General features: G+C 55.1%; 1 protein-coding gene across 2 annotated transcripts; it reads left to right on the top strand.

The window, feature by feature from the left end:
- Positions 1-14484: 14484 nt before the first annotated feature.
- Positions 14485-21325, top strand: tlr3 (toll-like receptor 3). 2 transcript variants are annotated; one of them, XM_018735627.2, is made up of 5 exons: positions 14485-14679; positions 16659-17108; positions 17875-18066; positions 18156-19993; positions 20611-21325. In XM_018735627.2, exons 2-5 carry the CDS (start codon positions 16662-16664, stop codon positions 20837-20839), a joined length of 2706 nt encoding a protein of 901 aa, XP_018591143.2. In that variant the 5' UTR covers positions 14485-14679; positions 16659-16661; the 3' UTR covers positions 20840-21325. The 2 variants fall into 2 exon arrangements, with proteins under 2 accessions (XP_018591143.2, XP_018591142.2); XM_018735626.2 differs by having other exon boundaries at positions 16624-17108.
- Positions 21326-23887: the final 2562 nt, after the last annotated feature.

Here is a 23887-nt window from a genome sequence, read left to right as displayed (position 1 = left end):
GGTAAAATGTAAAAGGTACCTGTTTTGTACTCATACAAACATGGCACATCAAGGTCCAGCCGTGGGGTCTCTGCGTTCTCCTCCTCCCTCCAAATCCGTACCTGCGTCGGTCGTAGCCTCACGCGACTCGGTTACGCGCCTCCTCGAATGCCGGGCGGCCTCCCCCGAACGCCACCGCGTGCGCCTCGCCAAGCCGACAGGTCGCCGGCCGCAAACCCCGAGTCACGCAGCCTCGCTTCAAACGTGATCGTGCGCGACCTTCTCCGCGCCCGGTGTCCGCCTCAATCTCCGAGCCTCAACCCGAGAACCGGCTGGCGTCCTCCTGCGAGCGCAGCGCTCACTGCGGTCACGGGCAGGTAGCGGGTGTAACCGAGAAGCTCCCCAACACCGGAGGATCCCTGACTCATAAGAGCATCTTTGTGAAAAGGAGGTCCGCGGACAAAAACAAGTCCCAGGAGCGGCGCAGTCGCATTCCACAGCACGTCACCCTGAAAGGGCTCAATGCGGCGCTCTTCCTCCGGCCTTTTCACGGGGAGCCCGAGAAACCGGATCCAGGGCCTGGCGGGCGATCGGGTTGCACCGTGTCCCTTTCCGAGCACCGACCGCCAAACAGGAGGGCATTGAGGAGCCCGGGAGACAGAGAGCTGGTCCACGAGGCCACCTGGCAACGGGTCTCCGAGCGACGGCATGCCGCGGTTCAGCCGGCACCCCCTCCCCCCCACCGAGCCGCGCTTACGGCTACGGGAGGACGAGGGCTACGGCAACCGGCCGTGCCAAAAACGGGGAGCGCAGAAATCGCCGCCCCGTGGGCAGGTTTGGTCGCAGGCTTGACCGCACTTACAAACAGATCGGATGTACGAAACGGAACCCCGCCGGCGCGCGCCTGCCTTTGCCGTGACTCGGCGAGCTTTAAAAACCTGCCCACGCTAAACTTACCAAACGCTGACATCATACCGCGCAGGAACAGGAAGAAGGACTTTTTGCCCGCCGAAAGCAGTACCTCGTGGGCACCGCGGGACGGTTGTCTGTCCACACTGCCGTCTCCAGGACGCAGAAACAAATGTGATGTGCACTCTCCCGCTCTGCGTCGCCACCCCGAGAGGCCCCGGCAGGGGATGCGGTGAGCGTCGACGCTCCCGGATCGACTCCAATCCCGGTCCATTGGGCGAGTTCGTTCTCCCTCTGTCTGTGTCTGTGTCTGTGTCTGTGTCTGTGTCTGTGTCTGTGTCTGTGTCTGTCACCGGGCCACACGATCGGCGAACGCGCTCTTGACTGAGAAGCCGGCGCGGTCAGCAGTTACCCGGACTCTCAGGGTAAGACCCCGGCCTGCAGACCCCCCACGCGGGGACTCGTGGCTGCACTGGACCGAGCGCAGGGCTCCTCTCTCCACAGTTACAATTTTTCGTTACGACTCTTCATTCCCCAAACGGTGCTGCACAGCCCTCGCGCTGAGACTCCAGAGCGCACAGGTCAGGGTTCCCACAATGCACTGCTGTCCACCCATATGCTGTAAAAGGCGTTAGTCAGAGAGACTAAGCAGAAAAGAGAGAGCAATTAAAGTGCGCGCGGCGAGGCCCCCCGCTGCGCATCGTGCACCATCTGCAGAAAACGCGGTCCGTTTAATCTGCTTAATTGCAGCGGAGCCGTTTAACCGTTCGAGGGGCCGCTCGGGAGCGCGCCGCGCGCCGTCTCCACGGCAACGCGACAACCAGCACCGCGGCATGTGCGCGCGCGCCGGAGCCAAGGCGACGCGTTAAGGAAAAGTGAAAATATTAACTCGGCGCGCGACACACAAGAATGTCCGAGACACTGAGGGCTCAGCCCGTTCGTTCGGGGCTCTTTACCGGGTGGGGGGAGGGGGGTCACACCGACGGCACCTCAGCGTAAAAACAGCGTACTTTTTTTTTTTTTTCTACTTTTGCCATGTCGCACAGCGCCCGGAGACACAACTGATGACTTGAGCGATGACTGCGGGACGGGATGAGTGGAGCCGCGACCGTCATGTTCATTTATAAAGCAGGGAGAGATGATCAACAACGGCATCAATAATTCCGCGCGACGAATTCGAATATATATTTAATGGCACGGCAGGATGGAGGCTACTCGCTTCTTTTTTTAAAAAAAAAAATATATATATTATTTAATAATAATAATAATAATAATAATAATAATAATAAGATACCAAGAAGAAAGCGGCCACCAGAATGTCCCGCATCCACTCCACAATAAGACCGAACCGAACCCGAGCACATTTCTTTCCCGACCCGAGGTATCGATCGCAGAGAGAGTAAAAGATTATTACTAATTAATTATTACTCTGACTCGATCAATGACATCTTTTCCTGCTTCCTTTTTTCTCCTCTTTTCCACTTTCGCAAACACTCGGCTCCGAACGGGACCGGACAGGACAGGTGCGGCTTCGCGCTCAAGTTACTCGAACCCACGACACGCGACGCGTTCGGTTCATTCAACCCAGACACGATTCGCACCATCATCATTAGCGGTTCGCGGCGCGGGAGCGGCGGTGACGACAGCGCTCTCCTTACCTTGAGACGGACGCGCGGGCACGCGAAGGAGCGCGCCCCCCGGGCCAGTGGCTTTTCCAACGCGCCACGCAGTCCGCGGGAGCCGCAGCTCGCGCGTTACACTCCGAGAGCGAATGAGGCACGGCGGGGCGCGCGGCGCGCGTTAAAGGAGGCGGGAGCGCTCCCCCCCCCCACCCACGAAACCATACACCTGCTCGCCTTCCCGTGGAACGGCTCCAAATAAAGCGGCAGCGGTGCCGCGAGCGAGCGAGCGGGCGATCGCGCGCGCGCGCGCACACGCGCACACAGCGCAGGCCCCGACTACACCCTCGCGCGGGTCATTGCGCTGCGGAGCCGCCGGCGTTGCGCTGGAGCGGGTACCCGTCGGGCAGCGGGCGCGCGCACAGCGCCGATCCGATCGGCCACTTTTCTCACCGTTCGCTCCGTCCTCCTCCTCCTTTTCTACACGGGGGCGCGCAGCTGCTTCGTCACACGTCGTGTATCGGTGTGACCGCCATCGCCATCGCCATCATCTTCATCATCATCATCATCGTCGTCGTCGTCGTCATCCTGTCACATCCTGCGGCTCCTTCGTTTTTATCCCTCGCGCCGGCAGCACGTTTATTCCCCTATTACGCTATTCCACGCGTGCACGAGTAAAATGGCTGGTCGGCTCGAGCTCCATCGCGCGCAGCCCATTGGTCGAGCGCCGGCTCGCTGTAGCCATGGAAACGGGCGAGGGCTCAGTGGGCGCGCGAGGAGAGAATGGCGGGCCTCGCGAGGCGCGCTCACTCAGCAGCACCGAGCAGCGAGCAGAGCGCTGTGCCCCTGTCCCCCCCCAGCGCTAGCTCTGTGGCCCCACGGGTTCCCTTCTCCGCGCGGCATGGCGACGTGGAGCCGAACGCCACGCGCAAAACTACCCTGGAAAGCGACCGAAACGCCGCGCGTGGCGGCGCGGCGGTCCAAAGGGTCAGGGTCGGAACAGCAGGGCAGAACAACAAGAGAATGCGGTCCAGCGGGAGCGACCGAGCACCTTTAATACCTTAATCATTAACCCGCTCTGCCCAGGACAGACCCGTCCTTGTCTCACCGATGTGCCGCTTTGTTGTACTTGGCTTCTTACAGCTCGCGCTCTTGTCCAAGGCCACATTTTTTCCACTGGAAGATGGGATTTTGACACTTTTGCTCCTATCAATGGTCCCTTTTGTGCGTCACTTTGTACCGCTTGGTTAAGCAGGTTCAAAGGTACAACAGAAGATCCTCCCGTGTGGTTTCGGTATGCAAATGTGCGGTGCCGTACGCTGGTTCTTAACCACACCGACCCAAACGCTCAACTCGCTGCTGGTCAACAGCGGTTCCTGGATGTCGGCACCTGGGCGAAACTGCGCGGTACCGCGTGTCCGCATCCGCCGTCCTTCGTCTCCCGATTCCGCTGTCCCGGCCGTTGAAACGCTCGAGCTTCTGCGTTACTGAGACGGAGCGGGTGCCCGTAACCCAAATAACCGTTTCCCCAGTGCAACGGTCCCTGGCTGGCAGGAGAAGCCGGGGACCGCCATGAATAATGAAGAAGGCCCGAAGCACGGAGCACCGGATCTCGCTTACGGCCCCCCACGGCCTTCTGGGTAAATCTCGGCCGTGGTATTGCAGCACATAAGTGTCTCCTCAAGGGCTCCGTGGTTCCATTTCTTTCACCTGCAATACCCGCTTTTTCCTTTCCCGCCCGGCAGTAAACTTTGCAGGGCGTGTAGCCTTGGGCAAGTAGCCCTGGAGCCCGACGTCCATAAAACGGTCTTTTGGACATGCGGACACGCTTCGCTGTGGCAAAGCAGTTATGAATAATGAATAACTAATAAAACACACTGTAAAATGATATACTGTGGGACACCTGAATATGTTAACATTGGTGCCGCTGAGTGAAACCGAACTCATGGTGACCACTTTCGAGGTTTTCGTGGTGGGGAAGTGGTTCCTCGTGGGTTTCGGACACGGGGAGAACATGAGACCCAACCCTAGCGGAGCAACAGCTCAACAAGCAGCTCAGCAGCGGTGAACCCACCAGGGTCGCCCGGCGCACCACCCTTCGTCCTAAGTTCAGAATTTACAGGCCCAGTACCGTGTTTTTACGCACGCCGACTGTCCGTTCTGCGGCTGAAAAGCGCCCCGGCGTGTGGGTTGCGCTCCTTAAATTGCAGGTCGCGAAGCTGCTCCCCGGTGAGCAGCTCCCCCACGAGGCGGCGCTCTTCAGCCCGGTCTTCCTTCGCAGCCGGTGCCGAAGCCGAAAAGACGCACCAAATATAACTCTTGCGAGAGTTGACCTTTTGGGGCTGTACTTTGTCTCGAGCGGCATCCAGCCGCTATCTGAAGTGCGAAAGGCACGGCGACGGTCAAGTGGAGCTTTTTAGTGCCGTTATCGGCTCCCGTCCGCCGCAGACGGGACCCTTTCGGAGCGCCTGCTATGCCGCCGCCCATAAAACGGAGCCACGCCCACCGTCAGATATCGTTCGCCAAGAACCGCGTCACGAGATTCTTCCGAGGCAAAACCAGGACGTTTCCTCTTGTTTACAGGTCGTCCGTTATGGCGCCTCCGTCACCTTTCCGATAAGCGCTCCAGCGAAGGACGCGATGACAGTGGTGGTAGAAGTGGGAAAGGCATGAGGTCATGGTGATATCTTCAATCGTCTCGCTGCGAGATATAAATATGTTCCTGGCATAACGTGGCGGTTATTTACGTGGTAGACAAAAAGGGAAGGGCGATAAACGTCGCGGAGGAAAATAGCGCCGTTATCTTTGGCTTCCTCGCACTCTTAGATTCCCAAAGGTTTGGCATCCCTGACATCAAATGTTGACGCCTTATCGCAGCCTGGTTACTTTCAAATTCACCACCGACTACTTTGGTCTGACCGCTAACGGGCAGGAAGAAGCCGGACTCGCTCGCTCGTTCACTCGCTCGCTCATTCACTCACTCGCTTACTCGCTCACTCACTTTCTCACTCGCTCACTTACTCACTCGCTCACTCACACCCACTGGAGCATCACACTTGGGGAAAAGTGACTGTAGTGCCATGACCGTAGTTATTTCCCAAGTTAAAGCGCCGACCTTTCGGAATGTAAACCCTGCACTGCTGAGTGACGGCTATGGTTACTCTCGCCGAGTAACACATTAACTACGGCGCCGTTTGTCCGTATTTACATGCCGATCGTATGGCCCGCCGTGAGCCGCTCACGCCAGCTGTCCTGCGGACGGCGCAGACATTAAAACGCTACACCTCTCCTGCGGCACAGATGGCCGCTTCCGCCACGCCAGCGGTTACGCAACGCGACGCTCATTAGAGTTGAGAGTTAGCGTTGCCGTCGGCACGGCCGTGAACGCCGGAGCGCCGACCTGATGGGCCGAAGTGGGAGTCATGCTACACGGCCCATGGCGGCTGGGCTGCGGCAGCTGATTGATTGCAGCACTGAATTTAGAAGAGAACACACACACGCGCACAAACACACACACACTTCCGAAGCGCGGCACAGTGCCGAGAGCTCTGCTTCGTGCTGTGCGCCGGAGCTGTTTGTTGGGAAGGAAGACCACCCCGAGTCCTGCCCTCCACCCCCTTGGGGGGGAAAAAATTTGTCTTCTTTTAGAAAAGTGTCGTCAAGCCGCTACTTATAGGGCTGCGGTTTTTCCCGCTCAGGAAGCTCCGGTGACCCGGAGAAGTGGACGCAGAGAGCCGAACTCCTGCAGCATTTATGCCGCGAAGGAGACAGACGCTCCCTGGACAGGACCGCGGTCCCTGCTGCACGCCGCCCTCAACCGTATTGCGCAGACGAGGGGAAAACACACACGGTCCAAGTGGTCACACACTGACGGTTTGATCGGTAAAGAGAGACAAATGAGGCCGAAAAAGAGATGCTATCATATTGAGATGTTTTGCGGCGAGTTTCCCTGCGGGGGTGAATAAAGCGCCGACGACTGTGGGACACCGAGTGTCCTCTCCTGTCCGTCCACATCGTCCACGGAACAAATATGTTCCACTCCATTGTTCCCCGCGAACACGCAGAGCTACACGTGTGTGAGATGCACCGACGTTCCGTTTGTGACCCTCGCTGAGCCGCTGTGCCCGGCAGGCTTTGCCCGGTGCTACGTTTACTACGTTTACTGCGTTTACTGCGTTTGTGGTCCCGCACCGTGGTTTGCAGCTGCAGCGCAGCCTGTGGTCTGAAAAGAGACATCGCAGCCCTTCGGAGGTGGGGAGTGACACAGAGCTCTGCGAAAAGGGGCTGCGGGTGCCTGCCGACCGTCGGGGTGACAAATGTGGCGCTGCGGTCCCCCGACAGAAAGTGTCACTGGGGGGGCAGATAGCGAGGACAGGCTGATGACAAGGGACGGGTCCTGGCTGGTGGGGGCCCCACCGGGTGCAGTCGTGGGGAGTTATTTTTACGCTCAGCACCCCTCCCTCGCTCTCCACTTGGGGGGGGGGGGGGGGGCCCGTGCCACCGTGTGTGCGGGGAGCGCGAGCGGGGCAGGGGTGCCAGTGCCAAGAGGGCCGAGAGCCTTCGAACCGGCGCCACGACGACGGCAACGACAACAACAGCAGCAGCGGCGGCGGTGGGGAGAAAAAGAAATTCCTTCCAGCAAACAAGGAGAAGGAAGCGGGAAAAATGCCACATGGAGCCGAAAAGAGAACGGAAGCCAAAAAACGGCGGTGGGGAAAAGAGAAGGAGGGGAAGTTTTCACGGCTCATTTAAAAGAGGGCGCCGAAGCACTTTCCCACAGCCGTTGCCACGGGCAACCGCGGGATGCCACATTCCTCCAGCTGGCAGGTGGCGGTGCAGTGAGCGCTAAACCCGACCCAACCCGGCCTGCCGCCTGCTGCCGACAGCCACGCGAGGAGCTGCTAAGCCCCCAATTTGTTCCTTAACCCCCCCCAGGCCCTCATTAATCCCAGTCATCTGCACCGAATCACCCGCCTCCTCCTTCCTCCTTCCTCCCTCATAGGCCAGAAGAGGGACTTCGAGCAAAGCACAGCAGTAATGCGCAGACACAGCGAGACGGACCCCCCCCCGCCAACCCCCAACTTCGGACGTCCTTAAACCGCTCCGAATCAGAAGCACTAAAACGCTAATCGACACCATACACACATATTGTACACAAAAGTAAAGTCACCAGGACGCACTTCTGTGCCGCGCTTGTTGCAGACGGTCAAGTGCGATGTTCCACACGTTTGACCGCACAGCTCCGGCCCGCGGGCCCCAGGGGGTGTCTCCACGCTGCCCGATTCCTCCCGACTGCCCCACAGATCGATTCTTTGGCTCGTCTACAGGAACAAAGTCCGCGCATTTACTCCGTCTTTCAGATGACGAGCGTTGAAACGAAACGCATTTCCTTGCCAGGGAGGTGGCAGCAACAGAATCTGGGCTGTGGTTTCGCAAGAAAACAAGGGGGACAAATGAGTTCTTGCATGTCCCACATTTCCTGTGTAATGTGACCACAGCGGTCATTCCGTCCATGCTGTTTTGCGGACAGTTACTATGGCGATGAGGGCTTTCGGAGGCTGTCCGCAGACCCCTAACGCTGCCTCCTTACCGCCGGCTTCCCAGAATGCACTCTGCTCACGTGCAAATTTCCCCCGAATGGCGCCGCTCTGGGCTCGGATGCTCCGGCAGGGGAGCGCGGGGGACTCATGTAAATGTAGGTGATGTGGGAGGGTGGAGCGGCGGCTCGGGTCCCGGCGAAGCCCCGGAGATCATGTGTCCCATTTCAAACCATTCGGAAAGTTTAATTTCCTGTCTAGTCGCCGATCGCTGTCTAGTCACACTTAATGGCCTCAAAATTTAGCTGTAAAACACAGGGCAACATCATGTGAAATGTTCCAGGTAAGACAGTATGGGGGCCTGGAGAAACTGCGGGTTTCCTACTGTATCTTTAAACATGTTTATTGAGTAGACGCTTTTCTCCAAAGCAACTTCCAATGAACTCTATGTAGTGTTATCAGCCCACACACCTTATTCACCGCGGTGACTTACACTGCTAGATTCACTACTTACAATGGGTCACTCATCCATATATCAGTGGAACACAAACACGCACACACAATGGGGGAAGCTGAACAGCAATGTCTTTGGACTGTGGGAGGAAACCAGAGTACCCAGAAGAAACCCACAGAAACACAGGGAGAACATGCAAACTCCACACAGACTGAGCAGGGGTCGAACTCATGTCCTGTCACACCACCGCGGCACTATGCTACTCCCTGCGCCACCATCCTGCCCTTAACCTTGCTTCTTCCCGTCCTCATTGTACACGGACGAGGATCTCGACAATATTCCTCGTGTACTTGGACGCTGGGAAAAGGCATGCATAATCAATAAAAGTCGGGGAAGCATGTATAGCAGTGTATCTAGCAGTGTAAGTCACCGCGGTGAATAAGGTGTGTAGGCTGGTAACACTACACGGAGCTCATTGGAAGTCGTGTTGGATGAAAGTGTCTGATGAATAAATAAATGTAAAGTGACTTTGAACTCGTCGAAAGACACAAAACATCCATTTGAAATAGCGGGAGGAGCTGGAGCTGCACCTCTGAGGCTTCTCTCTCACAATTACGATTTGAATACAGTTTTACGACGACAACTTGTTGAAGCGTGTGTGTTCGGTCTGGTCCCCGCCGGACGAAAGGAACGTGCAGATTTGTTGACAGCTGGGAAAAAATAGGAGGAAAGAATCCCTACGAGGAGCTGAAAGCAAAGGGAGCAAAAGCGAGAGACAGAACTAACAACATTCAGGGCAAGATCCCTCCTGCGGAACATCGTCACCCGTGTCCTTTGTCCTGGAGCTCGGCGTGACGGGCCTCCTCACACTGCTCCCCCTTGGCCGTCGATCGGCGTGCCGCACGCACTAATCGCTTCCTGCAGCCGCATGATGTGCTGTTTCCATGGAGACGGCGGCCCGCAGACGTACCGGATACGTTTGCCGAAACGGGCCGAGGTGCCGAAACACAGTCAGTGCATCAGAAGGTCAGGGGTTCAAGTTCCCACCGTAACCTGCTCTTACCCCTTTGTGAAAGCTGACTGCTTCTAAAAGTTACTGGAGTAAAAATGTTGATGTTACCCTAACTAGGCTGTAGTGTGTGTGTGTGTGTGTGTGTGTGGGCGCTCTCCTTCGAAGGGAACCATCTGCCAAATATTAATTATTTCACAATGAATCTGGCAGCTCTGCACAAGCCGCAATCTGTGAGCAAAAAAAGTAATAAATAAACGGAACGAATGAAGGTGAAGGGAGAACAATGGGCTCCTGTTGACGGGACCCTCGTTACTGGGTCACAGCAAGAGGGACGAGCGTCACGTCTCGCGCAACCGGCGGCGTCTCGCCGAACCAACGCAGAGCGGCAGCGCGCGGAAGCCGCCTCCTCCTTCGGCACTTTGCTCGCTCTGGGTTCTTCCCGACGCTGCGGCGGGATGACCCGGGTCACGGGTCTCAGCACAGGCCGGGGTCACGTGTCTCTTTGTCCTCCGTCCGTCTCAGGACCCGTGGGCCGCGGCCCCGTGTCTCTGGGAACCAGCAGAGATCCCTTGCATGCAGGCCCAGCAGGTGGCGTAGCGGTTTGAGCCCTTGGGTCGCTGTACCCTCGGTTAAGGTGTTTACCTTGAAGTGATAGAGTGGAAAAAAACAAACAGGACGAAGTCATGAGCATCAGTGATATTAGGAAACTGGTCTTTAGCAGTAGAAACACAGTAAAACAAGTGTAATCTCCCTGTGACCGATCTGCACCTGTCCTCAGGTTTTACTGTCACCGGTGATGTTTCCACCCAAGGGCTGAGAGAGGCGCTTCAGGAGCACAAAGAGACCATGACTGTCCCTCCATCGCTCTGATCGCAGTTATATGACACTGTCTGTTCAGTGACTTACACTGATTTACCCCGTTGTACAAATCCAGCTGTTGGTGTAGTGGTTCGAGCTGCTGCCTTTGGCTCCAAAGGATGCAGGTTTGAATCTCACCCCTGGCTGTAGTACCCTGGAACAAAGTACTTACCGTAAGATTACCTGTATGAATGGGGTAAATAATGGTAAAATACCTTAGTGCTGTACATTACTTTAGAGAAAAGCATGTGATAAATGTACACAAGGGGGTAACTTGTCCTGTGTGAGTACCTCCATTGAGCATATTGCACCAGGAGGTGGGATTCAAACCTGTGTCCTCCCGAGGATGGTGTTTTAACCACTGCGCCACCTGCTGGCCCAGGTGCTCTCAGTGGTGCTGTGCTGCAGCAGCTCTGAAACAGAAGCGCTATTTTGAACCCAAACACACCGCGTGCGTGCGCGTGTGCGTCCGGAGAGCAGGAACACACCGATCCGCGCGAAGGAGGGAGGCTGCGCTCCTTCAGGAATGCGCTTGTGACCTGTAAATACGTTCTCCGTGACGGCGGGGACACACACTCGACGACAATGACGCTGTGTGCCTGTGCCGATGAACTAATTCCTCGAGGTGGTGTGTGCTGGTTAGAGCCCCTGCCTCGGGAGTCAAGGACACCGGTTCGAATCCCGCTCCTGCTGCAGTGCCCTTGATCAAGCTACTTACCCTGAAATGATGCAGTAAAAAGGGCTGCTGGGGTCACGGTGCAGCGAAGGCCTAATCTGCCCCCCCCCCCCAAATGCCACACACACCGCACGAGCCCCCCAGCTGTGGGTAATCAGGTTATGGGATTGTCCCCGTGACACATAAAGACTCCCTAAGCTCCCAAAGCGGCCGAGGTGCACTAACCGCTAGAGCTAAGGGTTAGAGGGCAGCGCTGCCATGTGACTGCTGACTGGACACGATCGGTACGTCCACATACGTAAATGTTAACGGTGCGATTGAGGTCAACTGTCCAAGTGGTGTCCAGCCTTCTGAAGACGTGTCCCACACAGCATTTGTTCAGTTGACTAGAAGAACAACGTTTGTCACCGGTACGCTGTTTTTACAGAGCTGCGGACCACATCGACAAAATATGAGACACGGGAAGAGGGCGTGGCCTCAGTCGGTGCATGTGTGTGTGAAGCAGTTCATGAATTATGCTGTGACTTTGTCTCTCTGCCCCTTTGACAGCGAAAGCGGCCGAGTCTCCTGGAGGAAAATGCTGATCCGGCGAGTCCATGAGTTCGACGTCAACGTCACGGGGGGGGGGGGTCGCACCTGTGACCTGGTGCATGTGGGCTGAACATAACTGTTCCCAGGGTTTGCAGAACGAACACACACACAGTACGGAGCTGCAGTACACCTAGGGGCGGGTGTGGGAAAAACAGGGTCAAGTGCACATTCATACTGGACAGTATGAATGTGGTATGAATGTGATGATAGATAGATAGATAGATAGAGGACTGGAGCAGCACACACACACACACACACAGTAAGAGTACACTGTCAGATGAACACCACACCCAAGGAAATACAGTGTACAAACACACACACACACAGTGTGCAGAACAAACAGGACGACAAGGGAGAAGCGGCTCAACCAGTCCAGTCCGGCACCGGAACCGCAGCGAGCCGCTGGTCCGAAGTTTGACGCTTGACTCCTGCCGGATGTGTGCATGGTCACTGTGCGTTAGACTCGCCGCTGGGTGCGTTTGACATCCTCCTATAGAGACCCACACAGGTAAAGCAGGTCAAAGAGCAGACTGAATACCCTGTTTGTCCTTCACTCACATGCTGACTTCTAAGTGACAGTATTTTACAGCTATTAACACATCACATATCCCCGGTGTAAAAATAGCAGTGGCATGTGCTTCCCGGGGTGGGGGGGTCTAGGGGGGTGTCTTGCTGTGTCTCCAGCTAGGGGCACTTGAATAGTTTTACATGTGTGTTCAGTGGACACCATGTGTGTCGCTAAATGTGGAAAAGGGGAAATGAGACGGAGAATTGAGACGAGCGCATCAACACAGACACACACACATAAACACACACAGGCTGGAAAGACCCAGTGTAAGTAGTGTATCTAGCAGTGTAAGTCACCGCGGTGAATAAGGCGCGTGGGCCGATAACACTACATAGAGTTCGTTGGAAGTCGCTTTGGACGAAAGTGTCTGACAAATAAATAAATGTAAATGTAAAAGCTGCAACTTTGTGTCTTCTCAGCAAAACTAACCTAAAAAAACAAAACGTGGCACAAAGCAAACAGTAAAAAGTAAACGAACACTTCAGCCAACACACACCTTCCCAAATTCACCAGTACAGCACTGTAAACTGCAAAAACCACACCCCGCTGCACTGCCTGGCCTCCAAATTTAGGAGAATGAAGCCCAACTGTGATATGTTAGTAGACTAACAGCACCACATACTGGCCAAGAACAGCACTGCAGCGCAAGACCTTTACATTTACTTTTATTCATTTAACTGATGCTTTTCTTCAAAGAGTCAAACTTAACTTACAGCGGTAAGCTGCGTATACTAATGTACCCATGTATAGAGCTGGGTAATTTTTACTCTATCAATTCAGGGATAGTACCTCGATCAAGGGTACTACAGCAGGAGGAGGGATTCAAACCTACATCCTCCTGGTCCAAAGGCAGCAGCAGCCCTAACCACTGCGCCACCTGCTGCTCAGCTGACATTCATTTCGTACTGTTTTGTTCTTAATAACAGCTTGAAAACCACAGATGTGGTGCCACGGGACCACGGTACGGTGAAGGCTGCCGCAGAGGTGCAGGCGGTCGCCGAAGGACCTCGTCTCCTCATCGCAGGTGGTGTTCGGAGGCGACGGGCTGCTCGCTGTGACCCGTCGTCAGGCTCGTGCGCCAGGCACGGTCTGAAATAGACCATCTATCTCGTCCCCCAGCACCACAAATGTGAGCCGCACCTCTGGCTCTTGCGGTCGAAACAATGAGGCCCGAGGACAGCAGGAAATGAAAGAGCTGGGGGGGGGAGGGGGGTCGCGCACCATTCGGGCCACTGAATGTGGAAGTGGAGACAGAAAGCGGCGAACATCGCTCTCTTCTGCAGGAACTTCCCCAACAGGGACGTGTGTCCCACAGCCGAGCCCCGTCCCTTTGCGGCACGCTGCAGGGCTCGAACCTGCAGCCACACGTGTCTGCGAGAGTCTGTCTCGAATCCCACCTCCTGCTGCAGCGCACCTCGATCAAGGTATTCCCTCAGAACCGCAGTAAAAACCTCCCTGCTGTTTAAATGGGTAAATCAGTGTAAATAGAGGGCTTGTGAAAAGCGTCACGTGAATGAATAAATAGAAATACTAATAATAAAAGTAATAAAAAAGGAGCTGGAGTAAAGTCCCGCTTAGATAAGAAATACACACACACACATTTTCAGAACCGCTTGTCCCATACAGGGTCGCGGGGAACCGGAGCCTACCCGGCAACACAGGGCGTAAGGCCGGAGGGGGAAGGGGACACACCCAGGACGGGACGCCAGTCCGCCGCAAGGCACCCCAAGCGGGACTTGAACCCCAGACCCACCGAAGAGCAGGACTGCGGTCCAACCCACTGCGCCACCGCACCCCCTATGAATGAATAAATAGAAATACTAATAATAAAAGTAATAAAAAAGGAGCTGGAGTAAAGTCCCGCTTAGATAAGAAATACACACACACACAAACATTTTCAGAACCGCTTGTCCCATACAGGGTCGCGGGGAACCAGAGCCTCTCTGGTAACACAGGGCGTAAGGCCAGAGGAGGAGGGGACACACCCAGGACGGGACGCCAGTCCGTCGCAAGGCACCCCAAGCGGGACTCGAACCCCAGACTCACCGGAGAGCAGGACTGTGGTCCAACCCACTGCACCACCGCACCCCCATTTAGATAAGAAATATGAGCAATGAATTCCGCAGCAGGTACCTGTCGCGTGTGTCCCGCTCGAACCAGGTGCGGCACAAGGTGCTGCTACGTCACCAGCGAAGGACCAATTAGACTAGAGTCGCGCTGGGCTGCGATCCCACCCTCAGCCCCGAGCACCAGAGCGCTGATGTGGAGCCCAGTGCGGAAAGAAAGGGAGTCGGAGGAGGAGGAGGAGGAGTTGGAGTTGGAGTTGGAGGTTCGCCTTCCTTCCGCAGCCACTCACTCTCGGTCTCGCTTTCGTTTCAAGGGAATAACAGGGCCGGGCTCCCACACACACCTGGCATGGACCCAACAGCCTAGTGATCTCAGCAAACTGGCAGCAGGACGTCTCTTCACGCACGAGGTAGGAACAACACGGCTTGTTTCGTGTCCTTCGATTCCGTCACATGAAGACGGACTGCGGCCACGTGGGCAGCAGTTTGTTTGTTTACAGCAGTTTGTTTACAGCGGCTCTTTGTTAACTCTCTCTCTCTTGTACACTTTCACTGCCCTCGTTTGACCGGTTACCATGTTTCCATACCGCGTTTCTGTTGTTGAGACGCGCGGTTCGACGCCGCTGCCGTTCTCTTTGATCCAGGCTGATGATACAGTGTATCGCGCAGCGCGCGCCCCTCCTTTTCATCTCACATTCGCACGAATCATATGTCATGTTTCCCTGTCATGCCGTTTATAATTTGCGTATGACGGAGCGATACGTCATCATTATTGATTATTTGCTTACACTGGGTATTTAAGACGTGTGAAGGTATTTATTTATGAAAGCCGCTTCTTCTGATGTTACTAATATTTATATCTGAACTCTGTCCTACAGCATGAAGCACTGCGTCTCGAGACAGGAAGCTTGATTCATATATGCTGCTTAATCTCTTTCACACAAAAACATTTTTCGTAATAAAGCCCAGTTTACATGTATCAGTATACATACAAGGATAAAACTCTGTGCTTATTTACTTTTTGAGCCTTCCAATGGGCTCCGCTCAGAGCTCTCGTTATTATCCAATTACAATTACAATTACAGTGACGCTTCGGATCACGTGGTTTCGTCTCCACGCGCTGCTCTTTTTGTCGCCGCCGCCGCTGGTTTTGTCACATTTTCTGGTGTTTTAGTTACAATATTGTGGAAATTAGTATTTGTGAACCTGTATCACACACACGGGGGGTGCCTTGCTGTGTGGTGGGTCTGGGGTTCGATTCTTGCTTGGGCTGCAGTGGCCCTATGTTTGCCTCCCCCGCCATGCAGAGGGAGGACCTGGCAACCCACCTCCGTTTCCTCCCTTGACTTTCCTTGAAAACCACGCGAGTGGTCGCTGTGGGTCGGCTTCGACTCGGCACTTACCGTCCCGTATCACACACGCAGTCTGAAACCGCTCGTCCCATACGGGGTCGCAGGGAGCCGGGGCCTAACAGGGCGTGGGGCTGGAGGGGGAGGGGACGCACCCGGGACGGGACGCCGGTCCGACGCAAGGCACCCCAAGCGGGACTCGAACCCCACACCCACCGGAGAGCAGGACCCGGTCCAAGCCACCGCGCCCCCCCTCTATCAGTAACGTTTAAATAAACATAATTTTAGATGTAGTTCTTAAACGTTTTTACTTCGAATTCTATTGTTTTCTTACCCAATTTTCACTTTGACCACATGAAACAGTGTAAATGTACATACATTTAGGCTGTGCTTATGATATTGTAATTTAAAGGTGAATTACGATTTACGAGTAACGAGATTAGTACAAAAAACATCATTAAGGATTCTGTATGGTCTGGTACCGGAGGAGGTGACACCAAGGGTTACCACACTGGGTGACACCAACCCTAGTGACACCACTGCCTATTGGTGCTCTTTGTTAAGGCAGCACAGAGCTGTCAAAGCACAAAAAGGGCTTGAGGGACAACAGAAGGCAGCCAACTAACTCAGGATAAAGCAAAAAAAAAAAAACACAAGAATAATAAATCAATTGATCGATCATGGTTTCTCCTCATTTATGGATGGCACTGTGAAACTGAGCGATGGTGACAGAGGGACCGATGAATCCGACTGGACATAACTAGTGCGACTGCATACATTTCAAAGCCAGACATGCTATTGGTCTTCAGCACTGTAACATAGTACACAGTGTAACACAAAGACGCTCTCATACACAGATTTAACGTTTTATACAGGCTGCACTTGGACTGTAACCAGCTGCACTGGACACTTTGGACAGTTTGGCTGGACAGGAGCGGCGTCCTGCTGTGCCACTGACCGGCTTTGTTCACTGCTGGTGAAGAAGGCCTTCTCTTCATCTTCCAGCTCCTTGTGCTCAAACCTTCCCCTCCGTTGTAAAGGTGATGGCGAGGTCTCTGCGTCCTCTCCATCTCCTGCTGGTGCTGCTGCTCTGCGTTCTCGGCTGCAGCCACGCCGGGCCCGGGAAGGCGGTGTGCCGCGTGGTCCGGCTCACGGCCGACTGCAGCCACCTGAGCCTGGAGGAGGTTCCCGCCGACCTCCCCGCCAACATCACGGCACTGGACGTGTCCCACAACCGGCTGCGCAAGCTGCCCCCCGTGGTCCTGGGCCGGTACCCCCAGCTGCAGCTGCTCCAGGCTGGATACAACAGCATCCAGGCACTGGAGGCGGATCTGTGCCGAATGCTGCCCCTCCTCCGGAAGCTCCGCGTCCAACACAACGTGATCCACCTGCTGAAGGAGGCGAACCTGGTCCACTGCTCCGGGCTGACGGAGCTCAACCTGGCGTCCAACCGGCTGAAATTGCTCGGCGACCCCTTCCTGCCTCTCAAGGTGGGCACACCTGCAACCTGTAGGCTGCCGTCTACACTGCTTTACCTCGCCAAAACCTCTCTCTTTTCATACTGTAAGGTACTTTTTACTACTGCCTTACCCATTTCCGCACTACGCTTATACTTTACACGCCTATGGCCATATGAAGTACTTTTGTTCAGTATGCTGTCATGTATGACCGTCCGTCACATCGTGGGATCCCATGCAACGGTGTTGCCTGCCAGCCCGCGGAGCCATGCTGTTGCTGACATTTACTTGAACATTTCTTCATCCGTTAGACACTTTTCTCCAAAGTGACGTGCAGCTCGGTGAAGAGAAGTGCCTCGGTGTGTCCGATACTGTCAGTAGCCGTATGGAGAATGTTTGTGGAACCCCTCCGCCGCTTCCTGTTGGATTCCACTAACAGATTTCTTAAGTTACGGACCGACTCTTGGTCCCAGCTAAATTTGTCAGTAGGGGACCAACGACAAGGAAAATTACTGGGCAAAAACACTGCTGTCCAGTAAAAGCTCTTCGTGTGAAAGAGGGGTGCACATGGTTTTTGTGGTAGGGCATCCCATTCTAAGAGGCAAGACGGTCACGATGCTCACTTCACAAGCTTCCTGTAATCCACCATGGCAACAGGATTATGTCCTGAAGGTCATGGAGAAGGTTGCCTTGTAGAGACTGCTTTGACCACTGAGTGACCGTTGGCCACACAGCAAGTCAGAGCGTGCAACGCTGGAACTGTCCTCTCGCTCTCTCTCTCTCTCTCTCTCGGCAACAGAGCCTGGTGTCGCTGGACGTATCCGCCAACGGCCTGAGCTCGGCCCGGCTGGGCACGCAGCCACAGATGGGCGGCCTGAGGGAGCTCTCGCTGTCGGGCAACAAGATGTCCACTCTCCAGAAGGACGACTTCTCCTGCCTCTGCAACTCCTCTGTCCAGGTGCTCCGCCTGGGCTCGCTGCCTCTCAAAAATGTAGGTGTGATAACGACACGCTCCGGTGCACCGATCGCGCTCCTTCACACACGAGCCGTGCCTTACTCGTCTTTGTTCTTGACCCGCAGCTGGAGCCGGGCTGCCTGAAGCCGTTGGAGGGTCTCCGCGAGCTGGTCCTGGATGGCACCAAGCTGGGGCCCAACCTCACGGACCAACTGTGCCAGGAACTTAAGGGTTCCGCCATTGACCGCCTGTCACTGCGTGATGTCCATCTGACCTCCGTCCTCCACACCACCTTCATGGGGCTGGCGGACACCAACATCACTGCTGTGGACCTTTCCCGGAATGAGATGAGCTCGATGGCCAACGGCTCGCTGCGCTGGCTCCGCACCCTGAAACTCCTGTCCATGGAGGAGAACAACTTCCGACAACTCACCAGGGAAATGTTTGTAGGCTTAGACAGTCTGAGGTCCCTGGTCCTACGAAATGCACTGGCCAAGAGCCGCTCTTGGTACGCCGTCATTGAGGACTACGCCTTCTCCCCGCTGCGGTGCCTGGAGTCCCTCTTTCTAGACCGAACGACTTTCCGGGGGCTCACGGCGCAGACCTTCTCTGGCCTGGTCAGCCTGCAATACCTGAACCTGAGCTGGAGCAAGTTTGACTTGAAGATCGTGACCAACGAGAGCTTTGCCTCGCTGTCCAACTCGCCGCTCCGCACGCTCAACCTGACGGAAACGGGCATCACGCGCCTGGCTGATGGCGCTTTCGCGAGCCTCGGAAACCTCTCCACGCTGCTGCTCGGCTACAACTTCATCTCTCAGAACCTGAGTGGATCCGAGTTCAGGGGGCTGTCTCGCATCCAGAAGATCCACCTGTCCTTCAACAACCAGAAGATTAGGCTGACGTCCTGGTCTTTCCAGCACGTTCCCACCCTGAGGACGCTGATGCTGAGACGTGCTCTGACCGGAACCTTGGACCTGAAGCCTTCGCCATTTCAGCCCTTGCAGGAACTTTCAGTGTTGGACCTCAGCAACAACAACATCGCCAACATCAACAGTGACTTGCTGAGCGGCCTGCACAACCTGCGCGTGCTCTACCTGCAGCACAACAACCTGGCTCGCATCTGGAAGAGCGCCAACCCCGGGGGCCCCCTGCTCTTCTTGCGAGGCCTGGAAAACCTCACCGTTCTGGAGCTAGACTACAACGGGTTCGACGAGATCCCAGCCGCAGGTCTTCAGGGTCTCCGGAAGCTGCAGGAGCTCAGCCTCGGTGGGAACATGCTCGACTTCCTCCGCGAAGGCATCTTCAGCGACATGGTCTCGCTCCGCTCCCTCAACCTGCAGAAGAATCTCATCACGTCGGTGCAGAAGTCCGTGTTCCAGCCCGCGCTGGCGAACCTGAGCGTGCTGCACATGGAGCGGAACCCCTTCGACTGCACCTGCGACAGCATCCTCTGGTTCGCCGAGTGGCTCAACGGCACCGATGCCAGCGTGCCCCAGCGGGACTCGTACGTGTGCAACACGCCCTCGGCCTACTTCAACAAGACCATCAGCCAGTTTGAGCCGCTGTCCTGCCGCGACACGACCCCGTTCCAGGCCCTGTATGTGTTCACCAGCACCACCGTGCTCATCGTCATGGCGACCGCCCTCGTCTTCCACTTCCAGGGCTGGCGGATACAGTTCTACTGGAGCGTGCTGGTGAGTCGCACCCTTGGCTTTAGAGAGGTGGACCGCGGCGAGGAGAGGTTTCAGTATGACGCGTACGTGATACACGCGCAGAAGGACAGGAGGTGGGTGGAACGACATCTGCTTTCCCTCGAGGACAAACAGCTCAGGTTTTGCCTGGAGGACCGTGACTTTGTGCCAGGCAGGACGCGACTGGAATGCATAGTGGACATGATGAGGCAGTCCAGGAAGATAGTCTTCGTAGTCACCGAAACTCTTCTGAATGACCCCTGGTGTACACAGTAAGTGTGATTTTGATTCAAAATATGCAGTCGTTGCCCCGTTTGTATCACGGCTAAGGACCGCCCCGCTGCAGGTGGCCTCACTTGACTGCTAACTACATGATCGGCCAACACAACTGGCACCTTTTTTAGCTAAACAGCTGGGAAATGGCAATATATGGCAATTTGAGGATAAATTTGGCAAAATACATTACACGTTAAAATAAGTACCAAAATGAAGGAAAAAAACGCTAAAATATTTAAAAATAAAGTTCATTTAGAAGCACGATCCTTCAAATGAGCATTAGTGAGCACGGCCCGTAAACGGCACATTTAGCGTTGGAGTCTGCGTACGCAGTCCGTCATCATACAGGAAGTTAAGTGCACAAAGACCGTGTTTCTAATCTAAGGGTTACATCTGAACAGGAGAAGAGGGGGTATAAAAAGGTGGCATTTATGAGAACTGAGAACAATTCTGCGAGGAAGTGATACTTGAGGTGGACGGTGAACTTCCTCAAGTGTCTTGAAGTTCCTCCACACGTGCAGCCAGTGCTCCCCGGTACTGACCGTCCGCCTCCACGGTTCAGGGTGCGGTATGGGCTGCGTGTTTACTCGCTCCCGCCCTCCCTCCTCCTCAGGTACAAGGCGCACCATGCCATCCAGCAGGTGATCGAGGAGAGCCGCGACTCGGTGGTTCTCGTGTTCCTGGAGGACGTGCCGGACCACCGGCTGGTGCGTGCCCTGCTGCTGCGTCGGGGCATGCTGCGCTCCCGCTGCCTCCTGAACTGGCCCCCTCAGAGGGAGCGACGGCCCGCCTTCCAGCAGAGCCTCTGGGTGGCGCTGGGGTCCAGCAACCGCATACAATAGCAGGTCTGCGGGAGGGGAGGGCAGCGGAGCGGAGCGGAGGGAAGGGAAGTACTGCTGGACCCCTGCGCTCGGTGCCCTGCTCCGGGTGCTTCAGCGCCGTGTCCGGAGTTTGAAGGAGACGTTTTGCGATTAAGATGATTTCATTCCTGTCGTTTGTTTTGCAAGAGAATTAAAGAGCGCGACGATGACCGCTCGTGACCACGGTGTGTTTCTTCGCTCTGTTCTGTGGGCCGAAACGGCGGACGACTCGGACATGTTTCGATTGAGGAAAAAAGTCTGAACCTCGGAACCTGTAACTTCTCCCTTGCGCCACCGAGTAGAGAACGAGGTAAAAAGTGCACTTGCAGAGATGCTCTTGGACACGAGTAGACAGCTGGTGCCGTTGCTACTCCTGGCCTCTGTCGTCACCTTGCCGACAGGCCTGGCCCGGTGTTGGTTCGGCGCCTCGGCGAGCGGTGGAGGCTCCCGAAGGCCGTCCCCGGGATACGGCGGAAGGTCCCGCTGCTGGGTGACGTGCTCTCCTTCGAAGCCAACGGGGGGGGGGTGGTGAGCCGTCCTTCGGCCTGGTCCAGGGGATGCAGGCAACAGTGCGGCGCTTCGACGACTGCCTGTAATCAAGCGCGCTCCCGCTGCGTATGTGACGCAAAAGTGCCCTGTTGTGCAAGGATCAGTTAAAAAAAAAAAAAAAAAAAAAAGGTAGTGACAATATATTTACAAAAACATATTTTCACTTTAGGGGGTGCGGTGGTGCAGTGGGTCGGACCACAGTCCTGCTCTCCGGTGGGTCTGGGGTTCGAGTCCCGCTTGGGGTGCCTTGCGACGGACTGGCGTCCCGTCCTGGGTGTGTCCCCTCCCCCTCCGGCCTTACGCCCTGTGTTGCCGGGTAGGCTCCGGTTCCCCGCAACCCTGTATGGTACAAGCGGTTCTGAAAGTGTGTGTGTGTGTGTATTTTCACTTTTTGACTTTACTGTATGTTGAAGCGCGATTTCTTTGGTAATGTTTAAGTTGTGTGATTTAAAAAAGCAGTCTATATTTGTCCAACTGTGAGTCTTGCACCAGCTGAACAATCACTTATTGATGACAGGTGGATGGATGGATGGATGCTTTGCGCCACATAATAAAGTGTTTGTTTTTTTTTCTTGCCTTACGGAGAGCTGGGTGAGCGGAATAGTATTACAGCCACCGGTAAAACTCAGTATTTTTCCCACTTTCACCATTACGTCCCTCGGCCAAAAAATTACGCGCGGTGCTGGACGCTCGAGACGCGCGATTGTCCCGTTCGCGCAGCGCTGGCATCGGCAGCGCGCGGCGCACGGTGGGGACCTGGGAGGCCATCTTCGTGCAGCTGTTTTCTCACCCAGGTTTTCAAGTTCAAGTTGTTTTTACTGTCATTCCTCTATACGGCTCGTGTGCAGCGGGACGAAATGTCGTTTCTTCGGAGACCACGGTGCAAGACAGAACATAGCACGAGACGATAAATAAATACACGACAGGACGTGGACGTGGGTATGGCTGCCGGCTGTAGGCAGTTGTGGAGTAGTAGCCAGGTGAGCGTTGGGAGGCAGCTGGGTGTTGAGAAGTCTAACTGCCCCAGGGAAGAAACTGTTGCGGAGTCTGCTGGCGGTGGCGCGGATGCTCCTGTACCTCCGGCCAGATGGCAACGGGGCGAAGAGTCCATGAAGGCGGCGAGGGGGGTCGTCCGCAACGCTGGCGGCCTTGCGGACGCGGCGGTTTTTGTACGCGGAGTCGATGGCGGGAAGAGGAACTCCGATGATCTTACCATTCGCTGTAGGGTCTTACGGTCGGAGGCTGTGCGGTTCCCGTACCCCACGGTGAGACAGCTGGTCGAGACGCTCTTTATCGTACCCCTGTAGAACGTAGTGAGGATGGGAGGGGGGAGTTTGGCTCTCTTCGCTGCTGGGCCTTCTTGGCTAGGCAGGTGGTGTTCAGGGTCCAGGAGAGGTCCTCTGTCATGTGCGCACCAAGATACTTGGGGCTCTTGACTCGCGGTGCATCACAGTCGTCCTTGGCGTGTTCATCCTGGGGGGTGGAGGGGACAGACTATAGCACGACTGCGAAAGGAGCCGAGCTGAAAGGTGTCGTGTTTACGGGTGCAATAACTACACTCGAACACAAATAAAGATAAGACGCGATGGATAATGTTTTCTCTTTCCTTTACTGAACCACGTGCAGCAACAACTCTTCTACACTTTTCTGTACATATTGCCTGGCCAACCAAACTCTAACCCATGGTACTATTAAGAGTGGCCTATTAACACTTAGCCCGGAGTTTTCACTATAATCAATAGCTACAAAAGGGGCCTCTTTAATAGCCCGTGAAGTCCTGTGGGAGCACAGAGCACTTGGAAATGTAATGAAAATATGACATGATCTTCAGTGCACCGCAGCACACTTCCCTCCCCTGTGGGACTCACTGGAACGTAAAGCCGAATCGCCATCGCTTTACTGGCTTTTTGGAGCTTTCTGAGAAAGCCACGTAATTTTTTTGAGGTTTTCGCCAATTAATTCTTATTATTTATTCATTTAGCTAATAAAAAAAAAAAACAATGGCACAGAACACACAACGTCAAGAAATCAGTGACTTTGATAAATCAATCATTGATGCGACGCTTTTCTCCGAAACAAACTTGGGCTGTTTCTTTGCTCATCTCCTTACACTGATTTACCCATTTATACAGCTGGTAAGTACCTTGATCTCAGGCACTACGGCGGGGCGGGGAATCAAAAGCGGCCCGGCAATTTTGAGAGCTAGACGACAACTCCGACCGCTTTTCTACGTGCTGCCTCACCCGCGGTAACGGCAACGCTAATTCCCGGCACCCCTTTTTCAACCAAATTGTCTGGTCCAGATTAAGATCGCATTCCGAACAATGTCCGCCAGTCAGCTGATATTTTTAAGCAACATCGAAAGTCAACTTCCCTTTGTCCTCTGCCTCTCTCTCTCGCTCGCTCTCCACACACAAACGCACGGTAAATGGCACCATTCGCAGTGTGCTTCGGGGTAATGACCATTTACCCGTTTACCCT

The sequence above is a fragment of the Scleropages formosus genome, chromosome 16 (genome assembly GCF_900964775.1).
Source record: "Scleropages formosus chromosome 16, fSclFor1.1, whole genome shotgun sequence".
In the NCBI taxonomy this organism is placed as follows: domain Eukaryota; kingdom Metazoa; phylum Chordata; class Actinopteri; order Osteoglossiformes; family Osteoglossidae; genus Scleropages; species Scleropages formosus.
Note: the sequence above shows the minus strand (reverse complement) of the source record. Positions and strands in the feature narration are given on the sequence as shown.

Bases quoted from the DNA above. Each gene is read 5' to 3' on its own strand.
- tlr3 (XM_018735627.2), top strand. From the start codon at position 16,662: ATGGCGAGGTCTCTGCGTCCTCTCCATCTCCTGCTGGTGCTGCTGCTC. The intron at 17,109-17,874 runs GTGGGCACACCT...TCTCGGCAACAG, and splicing joins ACCCCTTCCTGCCTCTCAAG to AGCCTGGTGTCGCTGGACGT. The intron at 19,994-20,610 runs GTAAGTGTGATT...CCTCCTCCTCAG, and splicing joins AATGACCCCTGGTGTACACA to GTACAAGGCGCACCATGCCA.